Source organism: Ostrea edulis, chromosome 8 (genome assembly GCF_947568905.1).
Source record: "Ostrea edulis chromosome 8, xbOstEdul1.1, whole genome shotgun sequence".
NCBI classification, from domain to species: Eukaryota; Metazoa; Mollusca; class Bivalvia; order Ostreida; family Ostreidae; genus Ostrea; species Ostrea edulis.
In genome coordinates, this window is record NC_079171.1 from 20648736 (window position 1) to 20672210 (window position 23475).

General features: G+C 35.8%; 1 protein-coding gene across 3 annotated transcripts in view; it reads right to left on the minus strand.

Annotated features, from left to right (window-relative positions):
• LOC125661611 (mucin-2-like) overlaps positions 1-19849 on the minus strand; it is a 47784-nt gene extending 27935 nt beyond the window's left edge. For 2 of the 3 annotated variants that reach the window (XM_056147122.1, XM_048893681.2), the window contains exon 1: positions 19316-19839. In XM_056147122.1, the coding sequence (XP_056003097.1) occupies positions 19316-19370 (55 nt within the window). In that variant the 5' untranslated portion in view covers positions 19371-19839. Of the gene's footprint in view, positions 1-19315 lie in introns of all 3 variants that reach the window. The other variant, XM_056147121.1, reaches the window with a different exon arrangement.
• Between the last annotated feature and the right edge of the window lie 3626 nt (positions 19850-23475).

Sequence of the window (23475 nt, forward strand, 5' to 3'; positions counted from 1 at the left end):
ACAGAGGAAACGTTCGGGATTAAGGTCATTCTTGTCCATTGAGCTGGACACTAGATCAGCAGGTGCTTGAGTCATTGGTCGGGCAATGGACAATTGTTAAACCTTATGAGTCATTCTATAGAACATACCAACACTCGTAATTAATCAGCTGAATGCAAATGAAAGATACGAGGTTTATTATAAATAACTTCATTAATATCAATTTTAGTGCGTGGGTTTAAAAGTATTTCTATGTAAGGAGCATTTACTATTGTCTCAAAATGAATCGTCTAATTACCGTAATAAACCCTTAACCGTCTATTCAAAAGATGAATATAAAAATTTGCACATTTTATATTGCCATGTTACAACGTCATGTCATGCACTTGTCTATCATACAATGGGTACTGCAGGGATAACCATTTATTATATGTATGTGACAAATAGTTAGGAGACTGTTCATATTTCAAAATGACTTTGATAGAAGACTTCTCAATTAAGTCATCCCCCCCATCTGTCATAAAACTTTATTTAATTCTATTTTTCTCCTGGTAATAATTAATAATTCAACATTTTAGATGTTCGTTAAAAAAAAAAACCCCTACAGTGATAAAATGTTTTATCTAAAGTAATGTTACAAATATTTTTAGTCATCCAGATGATATTGTGGGTTATTAGTATACACGGTGCGTTGTAATGTCTGGTGAGGGGAACAAGGGTCATCTGTACTCATAGTTTCATGCGGCAAACCAAGTCCTTCACGATTTTCGCATAACACAGGTGACACATGTCTTTCAATTAAACGATATATTCCCCAAATCATTTCAATGGTTAATTTTGGTCATCTAATGACTATAAAACCGTCATAACCTGGAATCAAAGGGGATGCTATGAACAAAGAATAACAGCACAGAACAGTATGGGGTCATTGATTTCCTGGTCTGTTGCGTTATTTAGATTGACCCTATATGACAGGAAGCCTTTACCGAGAAGACGGCAGATAATGCTGATCACAGACGTCTGGGGACCGCATCATTTACTTCTGAAAGTGAAGGTCATATAGACGGAAAGAGGTGCTTGTCTATTGTCAGTATGATATATCCGTATATGTCGAAATTGGGCTTATTTTGGGGGTTTTAGAATGCCCTACGTAAACTTGAATGGCGCGACCCCGCGACAGGAGCTACGTGCGGACATTAATTTTATGTCGACAGATGGACTTTGATGAAAATAGCAAGCACTTGGAGACTTGTCAGATCTAAAACGGAGGAAATATATGACTCAATATCTAGTCCCCGTGGTCGAAATCTGTCCTGTGGCGCTTCAGATTCAAGACGAGGGGCATCAGTACTCTACAGCATCATGCTCCGCACATAGGAGTATTCGTGGGTATGTCGTTAATCTATACTCGTCCAATGACTGAGGACAGTCTTAGTGGGAAATTCACAAGTTATAACTTATGAGAAGCGTCCATCACGAGTTAAACTGCATGTGTGGCTTGACAAACAATGCACAGTGTGCAAAATCCCAGTCACTCTACTAAAGTATCAAGTCTAATATGGAGAAAACGCAAAAGTAATATCTTTTTTTGTAGCAAATATTTTCATCAATGTCGATAAAGGTCGGATAGCTGTAATGTTGACACATGATAAAGACACCACTAGAGGACAGAACTTAAGAGAGTCCTATATAAATACATGCACTTTGTGGATGGCCTACAAGTACACATAGCCATGGCCACAGGATCATTGTAGAAAAGATATGTCCTGATCTGAAATATACACGGCATGTGTTTAACGCTTTCTAAAAAGATCTTCACGCAGTTTTTTTGCGTCGTAACTTCTTGCACAAAACCGGAAGAGAGGTCGCAGTTTTCGCATGTGACTAAAACAAAAGGAACAAAAACAATGCAGAAATATGAAGGTATTTCGCCAACGCGTTAGATGGAACAACTGTAAGATTCCCCAAGTTTTGTCGTCACTCCTCCATCCGTTGTGTTGGATTCTGTGTGAGATCCTTTCAATAATTTTATATCTATTCCATATTAGGCGTTTTTGTATTGTATTTGATTTCAATATAGTGACATGAATTATGTTTCTGCATTCCTAAACACTTATTTTGTATTCTACCTTATCTAACTGAAAACTTGCTTAAATCCGATCGGAATCGATACCAGTAATAAAATATATTGCATTCCACAAATCTAAACTATTAAAGGACAGGATTGAAGACATTTGTACGTAAACTTGATCGATTTATGAGAATGACAACAGTTTCAACTCATACTCTCAGAACTTTGAATTACAATGCACGGCACATCTACTCCAAACTCCTCTAATCTCAAGTGCACTGTACATACACGCTCAGCAGACTAGAGTTATATAATGCTCGTGTTGTTCACCCCTAATACCCGAATGGTTTCTCCAGTCCCAGTAGTATATACTAAATGGTGTCATTTAAATCACCCGTGTGCATCCAATATATTATGAATTACTGAAGAAGTATTGATTCATTGTTATCTTTTATAAAGCGGTGCTATAAGTGAAATTGGAATCAATGATTCAAAACGAACATTCACATGCAGCACGTACAAAAATGTAAATCACAGCACCATGATACTCGGTATGTGACACGCCTCTTTCTTGTACTCACATAGACACGTGCACGTGTACCAATATTCTAAACACGTGCTCGTGTACCAATATTCTGTACATCTTTGTTGGAAGAAACCATGGTGACCATTGCTACGTCATATCGAAATGTATACATGTTCAGTTTGGCAGTTAAAACTTTACTTTTTTGAGCCAACTCCAGGGTTATTACTAATTAAAGTGCATAGACCCTGACAAGACACTTCCCTCGACCCCCATTATTCTGAATACTACTGTTAAATGAAATCCGTTTATGGTAATTGCACTCGCAGCACCTCTTAAGTGATAAGATAATCTCTAGATAATCTTTGCACGCCTCAGCGGATCTACGGAAGCCTGGGTATCCTAGATTTAATGGTTGGATCTATCAAGTTTTAAAGTTTCAAGAAATGTAGGAGGCATGAGTATAAAGCCCGTGGTCAATCCCTCAGTAACTCTCAGGAGTTCTCAGCTACGGAAACTCCCAGGGCTCAAACATACATGTGGACATCAGAGTTGCTGTCATGCTTAATAATTGTATCTATATTGACAGCTCTACTGCGGAAATTTTATTTGGAACTCTGCAGAATTCTAATTTGTAGCACTGATCGCTGATCACGCGTCCCAGCTGATCTGGAAGTGGGTTTTTATCAGGACTCTTGACCACAACATGCTGCGGTGATGAAAACCCTCGCAAAAAATCAAGGACTGGTCTGAGAATAACAAGTTGATTCATGCACAATGAAGAGCATTGAAAGTCATTCGTAAACATGTCATGTGTAATGTAATTCCTGTTGTGTATTCATGTATAATCTGATCCATAAATACCAGAAATGAAGATTATCCGAATATAAATCTTAATTTGAAAGTATCACGACCTCAGCAGTGTTTGAAGTTATGGAGTGTAACGTTTGTAAAATAACACTCATTCAGAAATGACGATTCTCTAATCCCCGACACGACCCAGAATAAACAACATTGAAAAGTTTCTTACAAACGTAATATACATCGAATTAAAATGCCGATCCCCCGACCCATATAGAATATTAGAAATGAATACAAGAATTTAGGGTCACCTCTTCCGAAGATATTTATCTCGCTCTGATCGGCTTTGATTTTTCTTTATCATTTAGGAGTAGTCTATTTACATTATGATTTATCAAAAGGCATTGAACTGATTTATGTGGGTTTTGAATTCCATTTCTTTCAACAAAGAAACAATAATGCCCTGCCTGTCCCAGTTTAATGTTGCCGTTATTCGGATAAAGCATTTAAAAAAATTCATCTCATACTGTGGAGTCACTAGAATTCGTGGTGGCTGCATGTAGTAGAACTGTGCAGTTGCAGTTGACGGGTTCAGTTGTTCACAGTTCAAACGCAAAATAATGATTAAAATAATAAAAACCAAGCAGTTGTAACACTAAATCCAGACCGGAAGTAACTGTTATCTTCTAGTTGGTATTAGTACCTGGTATAATTGTTCATCTTAGCATACAATTCTTATTGGTAAATACATGAATGCTTGTAAGCGTTTTGGGGTTAAATACCACACTAAACCTGTAAATTACAGCGCGTCCTACTTAAAGCAGAGGAGACCCAAAACAATTTTGGTAGTGCTAACCAAAACCCAAATTTATCACAAGATTTTCATATAAATCCACATTTATTTTTACACTATTCACAAGTCTTTACACGAGAATTCAACTGAAAAACAGTACACAAAAAATCGAAATCCTTCAGAATCTTGATGCATCCAAAACGTGGGTATGCTATAACCTTGCATGCAAGTAGCCAAAACTGTAAACATCCACAATATTGCATAAGGGGCCTGTGTGATTCCCTTCTGGATTTTTATTTGTAGTAAAATGCCAGGAAAAATTCAGTTCTATTCACCTTTTGATTTGTGTCTTCAATAGTCAAATTTATGGTCAAATTATTACTTTATGAGAGAAATCTTCATGTAAAACAAGATAGTATATACATGTACGTTATGTCCAATGACTTTCACTCAAATTTTGCTAACAATTTAAATTTCAATAATGCTTCTAATTTTGAGGGGTTTTTTGTTCGACTTTAATTGTGTTGGAAATACATAGAGGTGTACGTTACGTCATTTTATAGCACCGTGTACCGCACCAAGCGTACATAAAATAAAATTGATTCGAACTGTTAGGATTTATTTAACAGAATTGATTATAATTGTTGGAATATGAAGCTATTGTCATGCAAATAGGTCACATGTCATTCTAAAAGATGAATTAGAACACTAACATGCCTTTTATCAAAGGAAGCTCTGCATGTTCTGAACGGCCTGAAGACGTTGATATGTAACTGTCACGCAAAGCATAGAGAAATAATCTGACCGAATTTAGAGTTCTACTCACGGCGAATTTCAATCCTCCACCTTTTTGATGGCAACAATATGCTTCAGAATCAATGAATCGCAAGCATATATAACGATATCAGAATACTTTTTACAGGTATTTGTACTTGAATGAGTGCTCACATATATATACATTATATAAAAATCTGCAAAATGTTGTGAACTGAATGCCTCATAAGAAACTCTGGTAATGTCTATCTTGGTACATTATCAAGGCAAATGGGCATGTAGTTGTGCATCTTATTTCAAGGTTAGAGTTCGATCATCGTGTTAAATTTATTTCTTTTACAGACAGTTAAATATCAAAACAGTTTTCTGAAAATTCAGAGAAACAATTCTACGAATCGAATACACCGGCGAGAGGGAATGTTGAACACTGGAAGTAAGAGCGTTTCGGGTCAGGAATGCGAGGAACCTTGGAATAAACATGGCTGTCAATTGCGAACCTTAAGGAATGAAACACGGAACATGATGAAATATACGGTCGCAGAATGGCGACACGAACGCTATAAATGCCTATATTAAGCAGCTAATTAGAGGTAATTTAATCAAGTATTAGGTTTATACACTGTGTATGCTTTCTCTCCCAAATGTTTTTATTTCTCAAAGGGCATTTAAGGATACCGTCTCCGAAGCGGCCTTGACCTGTTGTCTACTATAGACTGCCGAAACCGTAGTATAACGAGTCATTTCCATTCACATATTTCATAATTTGTTCCCGTGTGAACGTTTGTGGACATTTAAGTTCCATAACGGGGACCATCTAATTAACATTAAAGAGTTAATTACCACCTTATTCAAGTGGAAATGTTTAAGGTTAACTTTGATACTAACGGTAGAGTATATGTTAGAATATAGTCTACGTTACTGCTTATAACTCTAGATATTCAATCACTGGGTTATAAATATTTCATGACAGGAAGAATTGTAAATATCCAGCTGTTACAATGCATATATGTAGTGGGAGAAATAGTGCACACAAATCAAACTTTTTCGTTTTTTATTTTTTTTAATTCTAAATGTCAATTTGACTTCTATTTCGAGGGAGTACTGGTTAATTCATAAGGCACGCGGAAACAGTCTCTCGTCTATGTATAAACATGACATCAGTATCCTCACATGACATGCATGCGGTTGTTCAGGGCAATTTTGCATGTCATATGAAGTGATTTTGTTTCAAACCAACATTCAATATCTTATTCTGAAATCGATATTTCCTGAAATCGATTAATGCGACAGACACAAAGAATGATGAAATCATCAGTTGCTGACAACCTACTAGGAAAGCTCGCCACAGAATCGTGTTTTGTTTAGTCCATTAGCAAAGTTTGTGTTAAATTGTAGTAAATCGGATCGGACTAATGCGTCTTCTGATTAATAACATTTGTTCTCCGAATTTTACATGTACCTGAATTAATTGGATGACCTCTTAATTAACAGATATCAATAAATGATACTTCAATATCGATTTCTACCCAAATGAACTGATGCTGAGTTGGCGAAAGCACTCCGCACTATCTCACAAAATGCAAGACTGTACAAGGATTATTGGGTGTTTCTGGTACTTCTGATATTTGAGAAGAGAGATATAACTTGAAGTAACCATTGGTATTACAAAGTTGTTAAATTTTGAGGCACAATCACCATCTTATGTAAGAAGAAATTAAGGGATGGGAAACGATAGTCCGAATATTTGTCAACACAAAATATCGTCTGTTGTTTTTTTTCCCCATTATCATAGCCTGCTAAGACTAAACGTATTAATCGAGTCATTATGGCGCTGTCATCGCCGTGATTTATATGTTTGTTGTTCATTCGTCAAACCTCTCCTTGGAATTTTTGCCCCGATAGTCGATATGCAGAAATTAAACCGCAAAGGTTTGACCAAAGTATGTACTTTGTACAGTCACCTGCGAGTTTACGGATCTGAATTTATCGAAAAAGTCACATAATTTTTCACACCATTGATTTAGATTTATCTCATTGCGAAACCTTCTAAAAGTGTCTCTTAGAAGATTTTACCTACGCTGCACAGTCGTACGGTCTGTATCATTCCACAAACTTACTGGGGATTAACCTTAGAATTAGGAAGCTGTGGAATCAATCAGTGAATTCCGACATCCCTCCTGATTGCAGGGTCACCTCTTAATTGTAGCGTGGTCTACCAACCTACTTAAAATGGTATGCACCTACTTTATTTTGAAGAACTTTCTATATGCATATATTTAGTAGAGAAGATGGATCATTATGACATTCAATCAAAGTAACTTATATACATCTAAATCAAGAACATTAACATGACACACGACAGAAGAATGCGAATGTTGCACGAATAAAATTAATTTTCTTAAATGTATGGCAATCCTAGTTAATGTATGTTTCAAATGATATTTCATTATGTAAGTAGACTTACATTTGCATCGGATTTGAAAGTAGCAAACAAAGTGACGATTCTATTTGTTGCTCAGCTTTTTAGAGAATACGAATCTGGCTAGATGATCAGAAAATATGATTTGACGGGTTTTAGAATGAAATGCATAAAAAGTAAAGATAAAGAACAGTGATCGATGCAAAATACAGAGGTGGGCAAATATGGACCCCTTAGATATACCAGAGGTGGGATCAGGTGCCTAGGAAGAATAAACATACCCTGTCGACCGGTCACGCCCATTGTGAGCCCTATATCTTGATCAGGTAAACGGAGTAACCCATAGTCAAAATCAGTGTGCTAAGAACGGCCTAACAATCGGTATGATACACGTCAGAAAGCATTTGACTCAGTGATAGGTTGTATTGGCAAACTAAATCGTTATAACGACCATAGAATTTACGAAAAGTATCTCATACTGCTGCAGTCAACGCAGATCGTATTTCCAATGACGCGAGTTCGAATTTAACACGGATGAAAAGACAAGATATCAAAGTTTAATTGACCTTTTCGCAAATACTCCTACAATCAAGATCAAAACTTAGAAGCACTGTAATACGTCAGTTTCGAGATAAGAGCTCTCCTGTGTAGGAGGTACAATTAGTAGAATTTTGAGGGCCTAAGTGGGACAGAGTGAACCTTCTGTCAGTGAGGAAGACGATAAAATGTATTAAAAGCGGCTTCTTTTTAAATATTTAAATATTGGAAACACAAAATACTATTGAAAGAAATGTTTTACTAAAGCAGAAACATAAAAACAATGTCATATTTGAAAGTAATATCCAGGATATGATACCTACGACCAATAAAATTACGTGATATAATAAGAATTCCATGTATCTAATTACTCCCTGAATACTTATCACTTACTTAGTTTGTGTATCAGTTGAATTTGGGTGATGAAACAGCGTATGAGAGACTTAATGAGTACATTCACTTATGCAGTGATGAATATTCGTCCCACTCCCGCATGTAAACAAATTGTTTCGCGCCTTACTATGTACGAGAGTTCTTCAAAGGGAAATAACTCGAGCGTATCATTCCTTTGAAACTTTATGTCTCGTCTCTTACGGGTTTTTTAAATATATTTTTTGAAAATGAACCCATGGTTCAGAAAGCTTGCACACGTGCAGATGACCATTTGCTGTGCATTCTGTTGCAGATGATCATGTGCTGTGCATTGTGTTGAAAGGCAAAAAAAAAAAAATTTAGTTGTAGTCGGTACTTTGTGAAATGGTCCATCCTCCTGCGTTACTGAACTGTTAGATTCATGTAACTTTATTTCCACAAAAAATAATGTCGTTTAAGAGGCCGACGGAAAAGGGTACGCTAAATTTCTATTTCTTAAACTCTGAATGTGCACTTGTAATTCTTTGAAAATGTCAATACATCGATACGAAAGCTTCATCACAGATAATTTTCACGAATAGTTAAATTCACAATGCTATGATAAACTGCTGAAGGATTTCTTTCATATAAATATATATTAGCTGGTTTGATAAGTTTATTATATTTTTTATTATATTTTTGTACTTATATTACAGTATACAACATTTCTGTCAATTTAAAAAATAAGTATGAAATATGCATGCATCCTTAGTTGACCACGCAGCCGCAGTAAAGCAATCATAAGACTGGATTATGACAGAGAGAGGCACGACACCAAGCATCGATAAAACTGGTACTTGCGGTGTGGTATTTGTATTGAACTAAGCTATGGCAACAAACATCTCTAATATCGAAATACCGAATCGATCACCAAAACCAATAAAAATCAGTTACTCGCATAAAAAGATCATTCACTCGACTGCCTAGTATAAAACGTGTCCCCCGTAGTTGCCGTATGCGGTGAATGTGGTATCTAGCGTTACACCGTCCCCGTCGATAATGATATACTATTCGTAGACTACGACAGTGCCAGATTAATTCATCTCCAGAATGTAAACAAAACAATGAATGCCCTCCGTGTACCTTTAGGCACGTGTACAAATGGCAATATATTGCACAGTAAATTACTGATTTTGTTTGGCTAGCAGATGACCTCGGTTTGTAGCGTGGAAGTACGCCAATCTGGATTAGTCGACGGGCTTCCTAGGAAATAACTTAATAACTATCTCTACTTTCTGATTCTCTCTCTCTCTCTCTCTCTCTCTCTCTCTCTCTCTCTCTCTCTCTCTATATATATATATATATATTTCATTTTCAATATATTTCTAACAAGACGAAAGGGCAATACTATCAGGCATTTCATACTTTAGACCTTGCACTCATCCAGATGACTTAGGTTTGTGTCCTAAGACACCAATGCGGATTACAAGTGTACCACGTGTCTGTGAGCAAGTGCGTGTTCGTAGTACATGTATCATTAGACTGCATCGTACTCCAAGACGCCCAACCACCCAACATTTGTAATATTCTATAATGCTTCGAATTGATGAGAAAAAAACAAAACAAAACACGAGTAGACATACATTGCATATGGAGAAAAACACGTTAACAGGTGAACAGATGGATAGCACGAATAAGCCCCAGGCCTGTGGTTACAACCACTTTCGGGAGAAATATTGTCAGCCCAATTGACAATACCATTGCTTACATATAGAATTATATGATAAAGGGAATACACAGTTAGAGTACTTCACCATTGTGTATTAAAGAGCTATCATTTGAAATCAAAGATCCCCTAAACAAGCCTGTTTTATGATTCTCCGTCCAGTGCTCCCTTCATAATCACATACCCTAACAAAAAAGGAGAAAACTTAAGATGGGAGATGTATGCTTCACAATACGTTTCTTTTCGTATGTGCTCTTTCCCACGACCTTGATGTAAAAGCTTAAAAACCTGTTGGAAGAAGTCTCTAAAATCTCTACCTTCTGTGAAGAGATGTTTTCTACGCGGAGGACTGACAGTGCAGTTGTGTAGCTTCAGAGTGGACAATGGAACTACCGCCGGGTAATTGTCACCCTTTAGAAAAATGTAACGCCTGAAAACTAACACGACTTCCTGTCCCCCGTAATGAGGAAATATCGCAGGATCGCTGACAAGGACCGGGTGCTGCAAACGTGACGGACACGACCAACAGTAGTACTCGTCTATTGACTAATGCTGAACCTTACTACCTCACTGGACTAAAACATCGAGTATCCTCAAGTCAGTCGGGTTTACAACATCATGTTTGAAACTGGACCTAGACCGCATAGCGGACCTGTTCACATGTCTGACCATCAGAGGCAGTAGACTCAGAACATTCTTATTTCATATCAGATCTTCTTAAAACTTCTTTAAATTTAAAGTTCAATTATCACAGTAATATATTACAGTATCCAGATTACAGTCACCGAAAATGATGCACTCCAGTGCTGACCTCTACCTTGACAAATGATGAAAAGAAAACGCAACACGCTGTAGTAATAAAATCTATACACAGGGGGAAGGAATCTCAATGACGAATGACTATGTGTGTGGGAGGACAACACGGGGTGAGGTGGAACTGAGATAACAAGGAAACGGCTGGGGGTGGGATTAGTAAGACACAGTGAGCGACAAGGCAATGATTCTTACAACTTCCTCGTAAAGAGCGATTACGATGAATGAATACCCCAGTTCTTAGGATCTATCTTGATTATGAAACTACAATGTATAAGTTTAAATATAGTTGTATTTAGAAATTAATTAGTATTTGAAGACTAGGGTATATCGTGACACCAATGACTGGTGTATATCTGAACACCATAGTTTTATATACAATCATTTTAATCCTTCTCTGTAATCCGTGAGGTCATTCCGACATTAGGAGGAAATTTAGCTTTTCTCGACCGACACTCATCTTATGTATTCTGTCCGACGCTGATGGTGATTAGCATGAGAAACAGTTCACTACTTATATCATTAAACTGTCATCCATGTTCCTGATAAACAAAATACTGTTATGTAACAATGAAAAATTACATTTCCAAACTAATGTAGGCTGTAGAGCGTGTTCCTGAAGCGAAAACAATTTCTAAATAGAATATATATACAAGTATCTACTTCATTATGAAAATGCGAGAGAAACAAATCAAATAAAACGATGAAAGTGTTAAAAGTTCGTATGATGCGTCGATACATTAAACACATTTAAAACCGTGACACAGTTTTGCGCGTCAATGGAAATCTTTTTAAAACAGGTTTTCGTCAATTTATTCTAGTTTCCATTCATAGCGGTGATTTAAACTGCATTCATAAAACTAGGTCAATGGTCCAACTCTACAACTGAGATACGGAGGGAGATTCCATGTATAACCAGCCCCGGCTTGGTAGGGGTACCATTATTCACCTGATGTTGAGGTTATCAATAGAGATAAGATATTTTTGTGTTTTTCCCTTCAAATTATTAAAGACGAAAAATGCACTTTACATGTATCACTTTTTGTTTTTGGGGTTGTTTTTTTTCCTGATTATATATATGGACACTGTAGCAGGACATTTTTTCTACATTTTTCATAATTATGTGATTTAAAAGATCGTTTTCTAAGTGATAAAAGACCTAACAGCGAATGAAATATCCTTCAGTGTGACCTGCTTTTACACGTGTCTTCATGCTACAGGTATCTCCGGATAATTTTCACCTTTGACTCTACTAACGGACGACTTTTATATAAGAAGTAAGCATGTTTGTTCAACAATCTTCCAAATATGGAGATAAACATGTACATGTACGTTTTGAAACTCGCACGATATATATATTTCAAAATGTATGCAATTTTGTTAAGCTGTGGCGTTTCTGAATTTTGTCATGCTAGTTTTAATTAATGGGTGTGTTTACAACATAGCAAATTACATCCATAATTTATGCAGCGAATTCAATTTTAAAGCATGACAATTTACTCCCACATATGAAATGCCTAAATTAAAAACGAGAGATGTCTCTTCCGAGTTAGAGGGGAAAAAATAGTGAAAGACCAGCGTTATGTTTTCTAATGATCATGATTTAAGATTCTGTATCACTGAGATCGTGATTTAAGATTCTGTATCACTAAGATCATGATTTAAAATTCTGTATCACTAAGATCATGATTTAAAATTCTGTATCACTAAGATCATGATTTAAGATTCTGTATCACTAAGATCGTGATTTAAGATTCTGTATCACTAAGATCATGATTTAAGATTCTGTGTCACTAAGATCATGATTTAAGATTCTGTGTCACTAAGATCATGATTTAAGATTCTGTGTCACTAAGATCATGATTTAAGATTCTGTATCACTAAGATCATGATTTAAGATTCTGTGTCACTAAGATCATGATTTAAGATTCTGTATCACTAAGAGCATGATTTAAGATTCTGTATCACTAAGAAAGTTATATACACCAATAACATTGTCTGTCCTCTCTGTTGGACCCAAATGTTATTGTACATATACATGTATGTCTATACGTTTTATGGACCCCCCCCCCCTCCCCTGTACTGAGTGATGCACGTGTAAACTAAGTTGAACTGTTTTATTTCGTCATTTGTAACAAACTACCTACATGTACAACAAGTTTATCTGACATTGTGCAAAGTTGCTTAGCAACTAAGAATACAAGAAAATAACTTGTAAATTTTTATATTTTATGCAACCGTACATTTTTGGTGTTTTGTAACGAGCAGACGACACAATAAGCGCATTACCAAGTTTGTCAAAAATATGATAAATGATCATTATGTAATATGTGGAGACAAAACAAATTTGTCATTTTCTTTGGTTTTTATTTTTTGTTTCTTTTAATGAAACCTAGCTGAAATAAAATAAAGTTAATTACATATCTTTTAGTATACATGTGCAGTGTTTAAAACCATATATAAACATGCGGTGTCGCCCTATCTTTATACAAGAAAATCCATTCATTCTACACATTTCCGATTCAAAGATATATTTGTACATAAACACAGAATTATTATATTTGATATTACATGCACTTAGACCAGATGGTGACAAACTTCATCGTGATGTCCATGAAGATAAAAGTATTGCAATACCTTGGCATATTGAATATTTTACATGTACCCAGGGAAATGATATAAAAGATATTGACCTTTAAGGAAACAATGAATACCAATGTCTTCACAATACTGCACATACTAATATAGAACATATACACACATGTCCACGTGCTTAAAGTGTACACGCCACGTCTTAGTACATGTCTACGTGCCTAAAGTGTACACGCCACGTCTTGGTACATGTACACGTGCCTAAAATGTACACGCCACATTTTGGTACATGTACACGTGCCTAAAGTGTACATGCCACGTCTTCGTACATGTACACGTGCCTAAAGTGTACACGCCACGTTAGTACATGTCCACGTGCCTAAAGTGTACACGCCACATCTTGGTATATGTACACGTGCCTAAAGTGTACACTCCACGTCTTGGTACATGTACACGTGCCTAAAGTGTACACGCCAGGTCTTGGTACATGAACACGTGCCTAAAGTGTACACGCCACGTCTTGGCACATGTACAATATACCATACATTGGAGTTTTGAATATTATCTCATCTTAATAATTCCGTTTTCAAACAGTTGTTATTCCAAATATAAATGGTGCAACATCGACTTTGATATAGATTCAGAGGAGAGAACGGACGTTTTACTGACGGCTATACAGGTATAGAGTATAAGCCTTTAATTGCAATAAATAAAGTGACCATTGGACTTTTTTACATTACACAGCCATAGGCTCTAAGATCCATCAGGCCGGTGTTATTTAAATTCCAATCGATTAAGAGTACAAGAGCTGCTATTACAATGTGGTTGGCGCTTTACTCATGACAAGTACATTCAGAGTTAAAGTCCTTTGTGATATAAATTCTTTGACCGTTATATATGGATTAGCTAGTCCTTATAGTGAAAATAAAAATACCGGGGTCTGCGTTTTTCATCCGATATTATGCAAAACTTCAACTTTAACAATGCTATGCATTATCTCTTTAAGTACTTGATTGAATGGAATGAACGGACAAGCCTTATATGGTTACGAGTTCCACAAAGGGCGCGGCGCCAAAACCTGTTTCGTTTATTTTTAAACAAACTGGACGACGAATACTATACATAGGAAATTCGGACGACCAGGGCGTGGTACAATGTACTTATGGTGCATCAATGCATCACTCAGAGCTGCCAACTATGAATTAATAGTAGTTTAGATAATGGAGGATGTTTGACCCATATGGTCTCAATAACATACTGTTGGATGTCGTAGACTTTTTTTTAGGAGTATCTTGTATTGTATACACCTAAGTTAGGAAAATACAGAACCATTACAAGAAGAGAGCAGCATTGACTGCGCGATACGGGGTACCTGTTGATTGTAGTGATAACATCAGTAGTTTATCATGCTGACGTTTAGTGTTTGATATCGTTAGAACTTGTACAGTTTTTATTTGGGAGTTGAATTATTACCTTTTACTGCATTGACAATGTCACATGAACCTCTTTATTATCATTAAAAAGAAATTCGTCCGATAAATCAGTTGCTTATGGTTGCACGTGATTGAACTCCAAAATCGGAGGAAAAATTAAAATCGGTCGACTTCAGCTGAACATGAGTGACAGTCTAAGATCTGCCGTACGAGCCGCGCGTTTACAGAACAATGAAAACTATTTCCGATATTGGTATCGCAGATGAAAAGAATTTCCGATGTATTGAAACTTCGGTAAATGTCCTTTAAAATCTCGCTTTCAGTGGTGTAATATACGGTAATTGTTCGCTTTCAGTCAGTTTTTACGTGTCTGTAATTTCATTGACAAAGTCCTTGTGATGACGGTGTCACAATTAACGGATATTTGATAATATTGTGTGACCCTTTCTTGAAACTTTAAAGAGAAAATTAATATACATAAGGAACAATAAAATGTTTGTTTTTTATTGCCGATTCATAATATTCATCTAAGACGACATATTTTGTGGCCACGTGATGAATCAAGCTGGTGCATATATGTATTTCTACTGTTATAGACGTATTGTAATATAACTGATATAATGTGTAATATAACTAATATAATGTGTAATATAACTAATATAATGTGTAATATATAATGTGTAATATAACTAATATAATGTGTAATATAACTAATATAATGTATAATATAACTAATATAATGTGTAATATATAATGTGTAATATAACTGATAGAATGTGTAATGTAACTGATATAGTGTGTAATATAACTAATATAATGTGTAATATAACTAATATAATGTGTAATATATAATGTGTAATATAACTGATAGAATGTGTAACATAACTAATATAATGTGTAATATATAATGTGTAATATAATGTGTAATGTAACTGATATAATGTGTAATATAACTAATATAATGTTTGATATAACTGATGTAATAATCTAGTTTGTTAATATTTGTAGAGACATGTTCATTTCACTATGTCTCCAGTCAACACTGTTCTGAAAAATCCGTTCCCTTTTCACGTACCATGCAAAAAATCATCAATGATAATTACACCATGATCCGTCATTATTATTCAGAAAGAATTTTGTAAATATCCATTAAGTTTCTGAAGGGACACCGGTCTAGGACTTTTCATGGCGACGTTAGTAAGAGTTTGTATGCTAGTCAGTCTTCTTACAATAGGTGTTACGGTAAGCTGTCAGAAGGTATGATCGAATTATTGGGCTGTTAGTCACCAACATAGATAACAATGGTGGTATGTTCGGGGAAAGTGGGGGTGCTTGTTTAGACCCCCAAAACTATGAATGATAATTCTCAGTTAAGACCTCCGCACATGGTGAATAATGTGCGGCAAGGAGCCGTTACATCTCAATCATATTTGAGAGTTGTGGGTGTCTCTTACTACCATGATGTATTGGTCACAAATTTCATCAATTCTAAGTTAGTTGTGTATCGGTCGTCACAAAGATGGCATGGTCGTTGACTTGTTGGTCGAACGAAACGTTATACCCGATACGGAGTTCAGACTATGTATATTGTAGTATCATTCACACGGCAGAAACACTTCAAAGTAACCCCGTCATTATAACGTCTGCAGGAGAAAACGTTAAACTAACACGTGGTTGTATAAGCTTAACGGTACCGTGTTAGTGCGCAGTCCAAATGCAATATGCAATGTGTGCAGTCATGAAAGCGAAGAGCAAGCGAATGTGAAACGAATGGTGTAACACACACAGTACAATACGTTAGCAAATTCCCTGGACCGCAAGACACCGCAACCTTGAGATGGTATGCAGTTGTTAATGCAACACTTGCATGTCTGTTTAATTTGTTAAACCGGTTTTGGTGTAGAATATTTACATCCCTGCGATCTTTTTACGTCTGTGTAAAGGGGTGATTGTATGATAGCGGGAAAAACAACGCCATGTCGGTTGTGAATCACATACCGCCAGTCTTACTTTCAGTAAATGTATTTATATGGGTCTGTATTATAGGAAATCTTTACGATCATCTCTGACACACAATGACACTGTAGTATATTTATAGAGACCATGAGAAGCCCATCTATATTTGAATACACAATAGGGTCACACCATGTCATTGACAAAAATCGAAATACATGCTTGATATGATTAGAGAGGCGTGTAGTTAGCTCCCAGTAAGACGACACTCTAATGATGGATTTTCCCAAAGAAGCTGACGATCTTGGCAAAATTAAGACTTGTTTTTGTCACGATAAGTATGTCCAGCATGAAGCCAGCTAAAATTAAGGGAACATGGGACAGATGATATTGAAAAGATGGAAAAAAGAAAACACTGCACGCAACATTCAATGCTTCGTTCATTATACTGCTATAGATTCCATTCTTCATGTAGAGACTAAATTGTAGGCATTTGTCATAAATCTGACCAGAGTATATGGATGATGACCTTATGAACCGTATGTTCATGCGTTTCATGACAGGCTTTTTGGAAATATTTTAAGAGTTCACTTTGAAGCCTATCATTTTATAAAACGTTAGAGCTTTTGCAATGATCAAACGTACGCCAAAGTACGCAAATCGTAAGCATAAAACTGGTCCTGACTGCTTCTTCTTTGAGTTTCGGTCTATACCTGACCATCATCTGTCAGAAGTTGAAGGACTCCGAGAAAGACGAGCCACATTCTGCTTCTTTGAACTCTGACCCACTGGTCCAGATACCTCCGCGCGGTGACTAGACATCTGAGGTCGTCAGTATGATCAGAAGGTGTGAGCTTTGTGGCGGATTAATACTCAAAACATCAAAAAGGGCGAAAAATTATCAACGTCAGGTCACATACAATTAACGTATGTCAAAGAGGTTTGTCGTCCGTGTAGTGAGTCTGGCAGTTTTATAAGGCAAGCTAAGCATATTTCAAATGACTTACTGCGTGTACTATAAAGATGACTGAGGCTTGACTGGTTTGAATAGAATTTCTATGCAGTGTTAGACAATTCCTTGCAGACAATAATATTCAGTTTTTGATACACACACATGCAGGTGAAATTTGACAAGACAAAGCGGATGATACACGGCGTCTAAGTCATGTGACTGACTAATAACTGTATTTAGACAGGGTGGGGTGAATGTTTGACGGTGTAACGTCGTTCATCGAAGGACGTGGTACATGTATATACCCCAGTTTCACTACTCTGTACTGATAAGTTACATTGGACCGTTTTCTTGCCACGCTCTTTCGATTGTTGTTTTTTTTAATTTGTCGAATATATGTATACATGTTGGTATTTTGTCACGTGCTTCCCGTGTTTTACATGAATGTCAGTTTCCTCGTCCTCTCCTGTCAAAACACCTTCCCTATCCACGTGAGAATTAATTGCTTAATTGTTTTGTATGCACTGAACAGCAGGGGAAATGAATTATAAAACAAAGATGATATAGTAAATGAAAATTCTTGTGACTCAATTTCAAATCGAAATTAGAGATAGAAAATTGGAGAGAGAGAGAGAGAGAGAGAGATGTAGTTTGGTGGTTCTTTAAATCCTGGGGATCTTGAATTTCGAATGGAGGTGAACTAGAGTTCCATAGAGTGGTTGTATTGGAGAATTCAGGTTGATCCTAAGTTAACCTGGGTACACAGTATTCTCTGTCCCTGTATGCATTTCCAGTGTCACAAAGCATCAACCATAGTACAATACGCACAGAAAAGTCACCACGTGCAGCGTGCCCTTTTGACACATTATGGTAATGGCCCCGTAGTCTGCATATTCTATTCTATTGACTAATAAAGAATTAATTTCTGTCCCGATCATAATTCCTTCTTTGTCGCGATACAAGGAGGAAATACGCCTGATAACGATTTTAATCGCAGGACTGAGTAAAAATAATTAGATGAAGATAAAATATGGAAAATGATAAATCTTAATGAATGCAGATTGTAACGACTAATTTGGTTGGGAAAAGCTGACAAAAAGTATTTCGATATACGTTTTCATCAGATGATATAGTGCTCTACTAACTATTGGTTTAAAGCGATTCACTGCAGTGTATACAGTGTTATCCTATACAAAGTGGTATCAAGACACATTAAAGGTTTACATTACAATGCCCAATTGTCGCCGGTCGGAGCGTGTCAATTGCAGATCGTAAAAATGTATTCGATATGCACCGTAAGGAACTGGATTTCTGTTGATTTATTTTATAACGGTCAGCTCTGACTATCACCTAGCTGCATGTAGTGTTTTATGTATTGGGGGGGGGGGGTGAGGGGAGGGGGGGGGAGAGGTGGGAGGGAGGGGGGAGATAGGGGAGGAGAAAGATGAGAGAGAGAGAGATCATTCATGACATGCTGATTGTCGATTTGTGTCTGTATATTTCATATGCAGTACTTATAAAACTAAATCAGTGCACTGTTTGAATGAATTTGACGTATACCTATCAGTCTGATGTATACAATTTAATTATACTCTTACCTGATGCCGCCAGCATCAAAGACACGAGAAGCAGAATCTTCGTTGAGGCATACATCTCCACGTGGTTTAAATCCTTATCACTTTCACAACAATGTCAATTTCACACCTTTCAAAAGCCAAAATCAATTATTTTGTTTCTCTTTCCCAATAACTCGGAAAATAAAACTCTATGATCCTTTTCTCATGTTCTTAGGGTTTATTCTCGGGTCCAAAGAATTATTGATGCTGATTTGGTAAAAACAATTCAGTTCTCACTGAAAATATGTCAACCAGTTCTCGTAGAGTGAAAAGAATAAAATTGAATGGTTGTGAATTCCGTTGAATGAGTATTTCAATCCATTGATCCGTTTGAAAACATGCAGAGGATCGACGTAGCCGGTTGTAAGGCGTTGTCTGAAAAAGTCTACTAGTTCTATTAAGGTAGCACAAAAAGTCCGAAACACACCTTATCCTCTAATTGGCCACTATTTAAGTGTACACCTGAATAGGTATGAACTACTAAACGGAATAACAGGTATGAAATTAGACTCGTCTATCTGCAAGGGGTGAGCAGGTTTCTATTGGGAATTCGATATTGAATATATTGGTGTAAATATTCTTAATCATGCGTAGCGGCTTTATAGGGATAATCCTAGTATTCAACAGATTAGAATGGAAGATTTAAAGACTTTTCAACTGTTCATAGCATGGCCACGTTTTGCCGTTATTTTTAGATTTGACAAATTCCGGAATTTTATTTTAAGGACAGAGCCGATAATTATAAAAACCGTTGATATATACTTCTTATCATTATGACAGTAATGAATTTGTAGGTGTGTTGATTTTGAAAGACAAATTGCATTATCCTAATGAATATTATTCATAAATAAGATGATAAATAATTTTTACAATCCCCGTCACGGAGATGCTTAAATTCCACAACTAATGCGTATTAGTAACCGGTTTTTCGTAAACTCGACTTTCTTAATTCAAGGGGGAAAAAGAAACGAAAATCAAGACATGAGGCTTGCCAAAAGGTTTTTGAAAATGGATGGAAAAAAATAATGAAATAAAATAAACGAGAGCTTGACAAAACCGGTTACTAACGAGTAGATTTTGGGATGTGTTTCTCCCGCTATACACGGTGTTTTGTGACCGCCTTTCCTTCAGCTGAGGTCAACTCAATATTGTATTCTGTGGTTTTTTCTTCTCTTTTTCAAAAGGTACCTTTACCCAGGACTTACATGAACATCTATATTACGTTCATTTGGTTCATTCCTCGACACTGTAATTCAGTTTACGAGAATAAAGATATTGTCAGTGTCATTGTTGAAATCAAGTGCTTTCAATATTCTGTGAAAGTGCCAAGGTCTTCTTCGAAAATTAAAAAAAAAATGAAATAGATAAAAGCAACCAATCAGAAGTTACTTCACAAGTTGATCTCTGATACAATTGCGCCGAAATGATGATTCAGAAATAAAGGGGATCTTTCATTCGTATTACGGGGCCCGTCCGTTCCAAATACTTTCTAGCAGGGTTGTACAATGTTGTTGTTTTTTTTAATCTGATTTTTAATTTTGAAAATTCCAGCTATTGCTGGTTTTGTTACTTGACTGTATATTACTTATCGTCCCGCGTTAAATATATATAGAAATTCAGTCATATGGATACATCACCATTGCCCGGTGATTTAGGCCCATGCTCGGCGCTTACGGGCTTTGAGCAGGGAGGAATCTTTATCGTTCCAACCCAGCTGTGACATGCGGCCTCGGTTTTTGCGGTCTCATCCGAAGGACCGCCCCATTTAGTCGCCTCTTACGACAAACAAGTGGTACTGAGGACCTATTGTAACCCGGATCCCCACGGAATTTGCGGTTTGGTAACTAACAACAAATGATCTAGAATTTGGGCTCCTTTTGCGGAGTACGATTATTTTCAATTCACTACAAAGACATGATGACCTTGAAAAGTGTGGCTAGTTGTAGTATGTATCTACAGAAATAAAAAAAAAATACGCTTTTGAAAAATAGAATGTTTCTGTATTTTATCTTTATTTGGACTTCTCTCAATATCTTTTTGATCCGCCCACACCCTTTACGAATATACAGTGTGACGTCGTCACCCCTGTCCGCTTGTGCCCATGTGAATAGACAGACAATTTTATTGTGTATACGTCCATTTCTTTACCTTCAAGGCCGTGTCTCCAGTAAATGCCATAGCAATTAAATGAGATGTTTATGCATATATAGACACAAAAGATCATCGCTCAATCAATCAAAATCATGCCATAAATTTAAGGTGAAATCGCTGTTTATAAAAAAAAAAAAAAAAATAGCCAATACGTTTTCTGGTAATTAATGTTTTATACGTTAAAAGCCCACACAAGCATGTTTGAAGTTTGCTACAAATATTGCCTTTATGTTCTGCGTTACATTCTGTGATCGGGGAATTTCTTTTGCATTTACTTTCAACTTACTACGTGACTGTTTAGGGTTTAGTTAGTTTTCCAATCAGACAAACAAATATTTCTTAGAATAATGTGGACATTTCAATGAAATATATAGCCATATTTAAGTTTATTACATCTTTGACATACAGCAGCTATTTTCAGCGATAAGCGTCTTCAGTGTTGATCAAGAAAATAATGTCATACAACATCCGATATATTTCAACTTTTTTTTTCTCAGATATAGTTCATTACTTAAAATCAAACAATCCTGTTAATTTTCAAAATTCAATAAAGATGCAATGTTCAAAGTTCATAATTGATAGTCTCGCAATATCTAAAATTATATATATAGCTTCGATATTAAACCTACCAGATTCAAACATTATCAAAGAAATCCAAAGACTTATTTACAATTTCATTTGGAATAAGAGAGATAGAATAAAAAGAAATACATTAATCGGAACTATCATTAGTGGAGACATTGGAGTTGTAGATATCTTATCAAAAATTAAATCTTTAAGAATATCATGGATTAAGAAAATATTAGATAAAAGAAATCCATTATACCATTTTGTGAATAGCATATGTTTGGAAAACAATTATGATCTTGACTATTTAAGTAAAACTAATGTCACTGATATCAAACAGTATGAGATAATGGATGGATTTCCTTTGTTTTACAAGGAAATGTTCGCATCTTTTAATGAATGCAAGGGTAGAAACAGGCTAGATTGTTTGAACAATATACTGAGGGAACCATTATGGAGTAATAACATTGTGGTATTTAAAAATAAACCTATATTTCTAAAATCATGGCTGAAGAGTGGTCTGAAATACGTGATTGACGTGGTGGATGAGAATGGTATTAAGCCGATGGAATGGTTTACAGATAAATTGATTTGCAAGAAAAACTGGATTTGTGAATATAATATTGATTGTAAAAATTGCCATAGGAAAATTACTACAACCTTTCGATGTTCAAAATATAATATATGAAAATATATGTAAAAAAGATAATTCATGCTTTATACTGCTAAATCATGGAATTATACGTGTGAAAGATTTCTCAAGTAAACTGTTCTATGATATTTATCGGGATAAGAAATTTGTACCTCCTCTACACCAAAATTTTTATTCTAAAAGCTTCAATGTTTCAAAACAGTCTTGGAGTGCAATATATAAACAAAAAATATGTAATATTTTTGATACCCACATTGCTGATTTCAATTACAGGTTGTTGAACAATCTAACCAGCAACCGAGTTATGTAAAAGAAATGGAAAATTACTGATACGGATTTATGTTCACTATGTAAGGAAAAAGAGGATAATGTAAAAATGTTTGTGAAATTTGGAAAATTGTTGAGAAAACATTGAATTTTCAAGTTTCATGGAAAAACATTGTTCTTGGGTGTTTTTTTTTTTTGGAAATCAATGAGAAAACAATCTTTTTAAATAATCTTTTATCACTAATTGCATGTAAAATTTACAAATATAAAATGTATTGTAGAATATTAAACAAAAAAGAGCGATCTTATGACATTCGAAATCGTGTAAAGGGAATCCTTGAATTCAATGTATCTGTATACAAAAAATTAAACAAGACATCTTTTTCGCATATTCTTGATAGTATTGTAAAAAAAATTATAGTCTTATATATTTATATTACAAATTGTGTTGCATGCTATTCATATCATGTACATATAGAGTAATGGGAAATGATCAGCCTTCCCT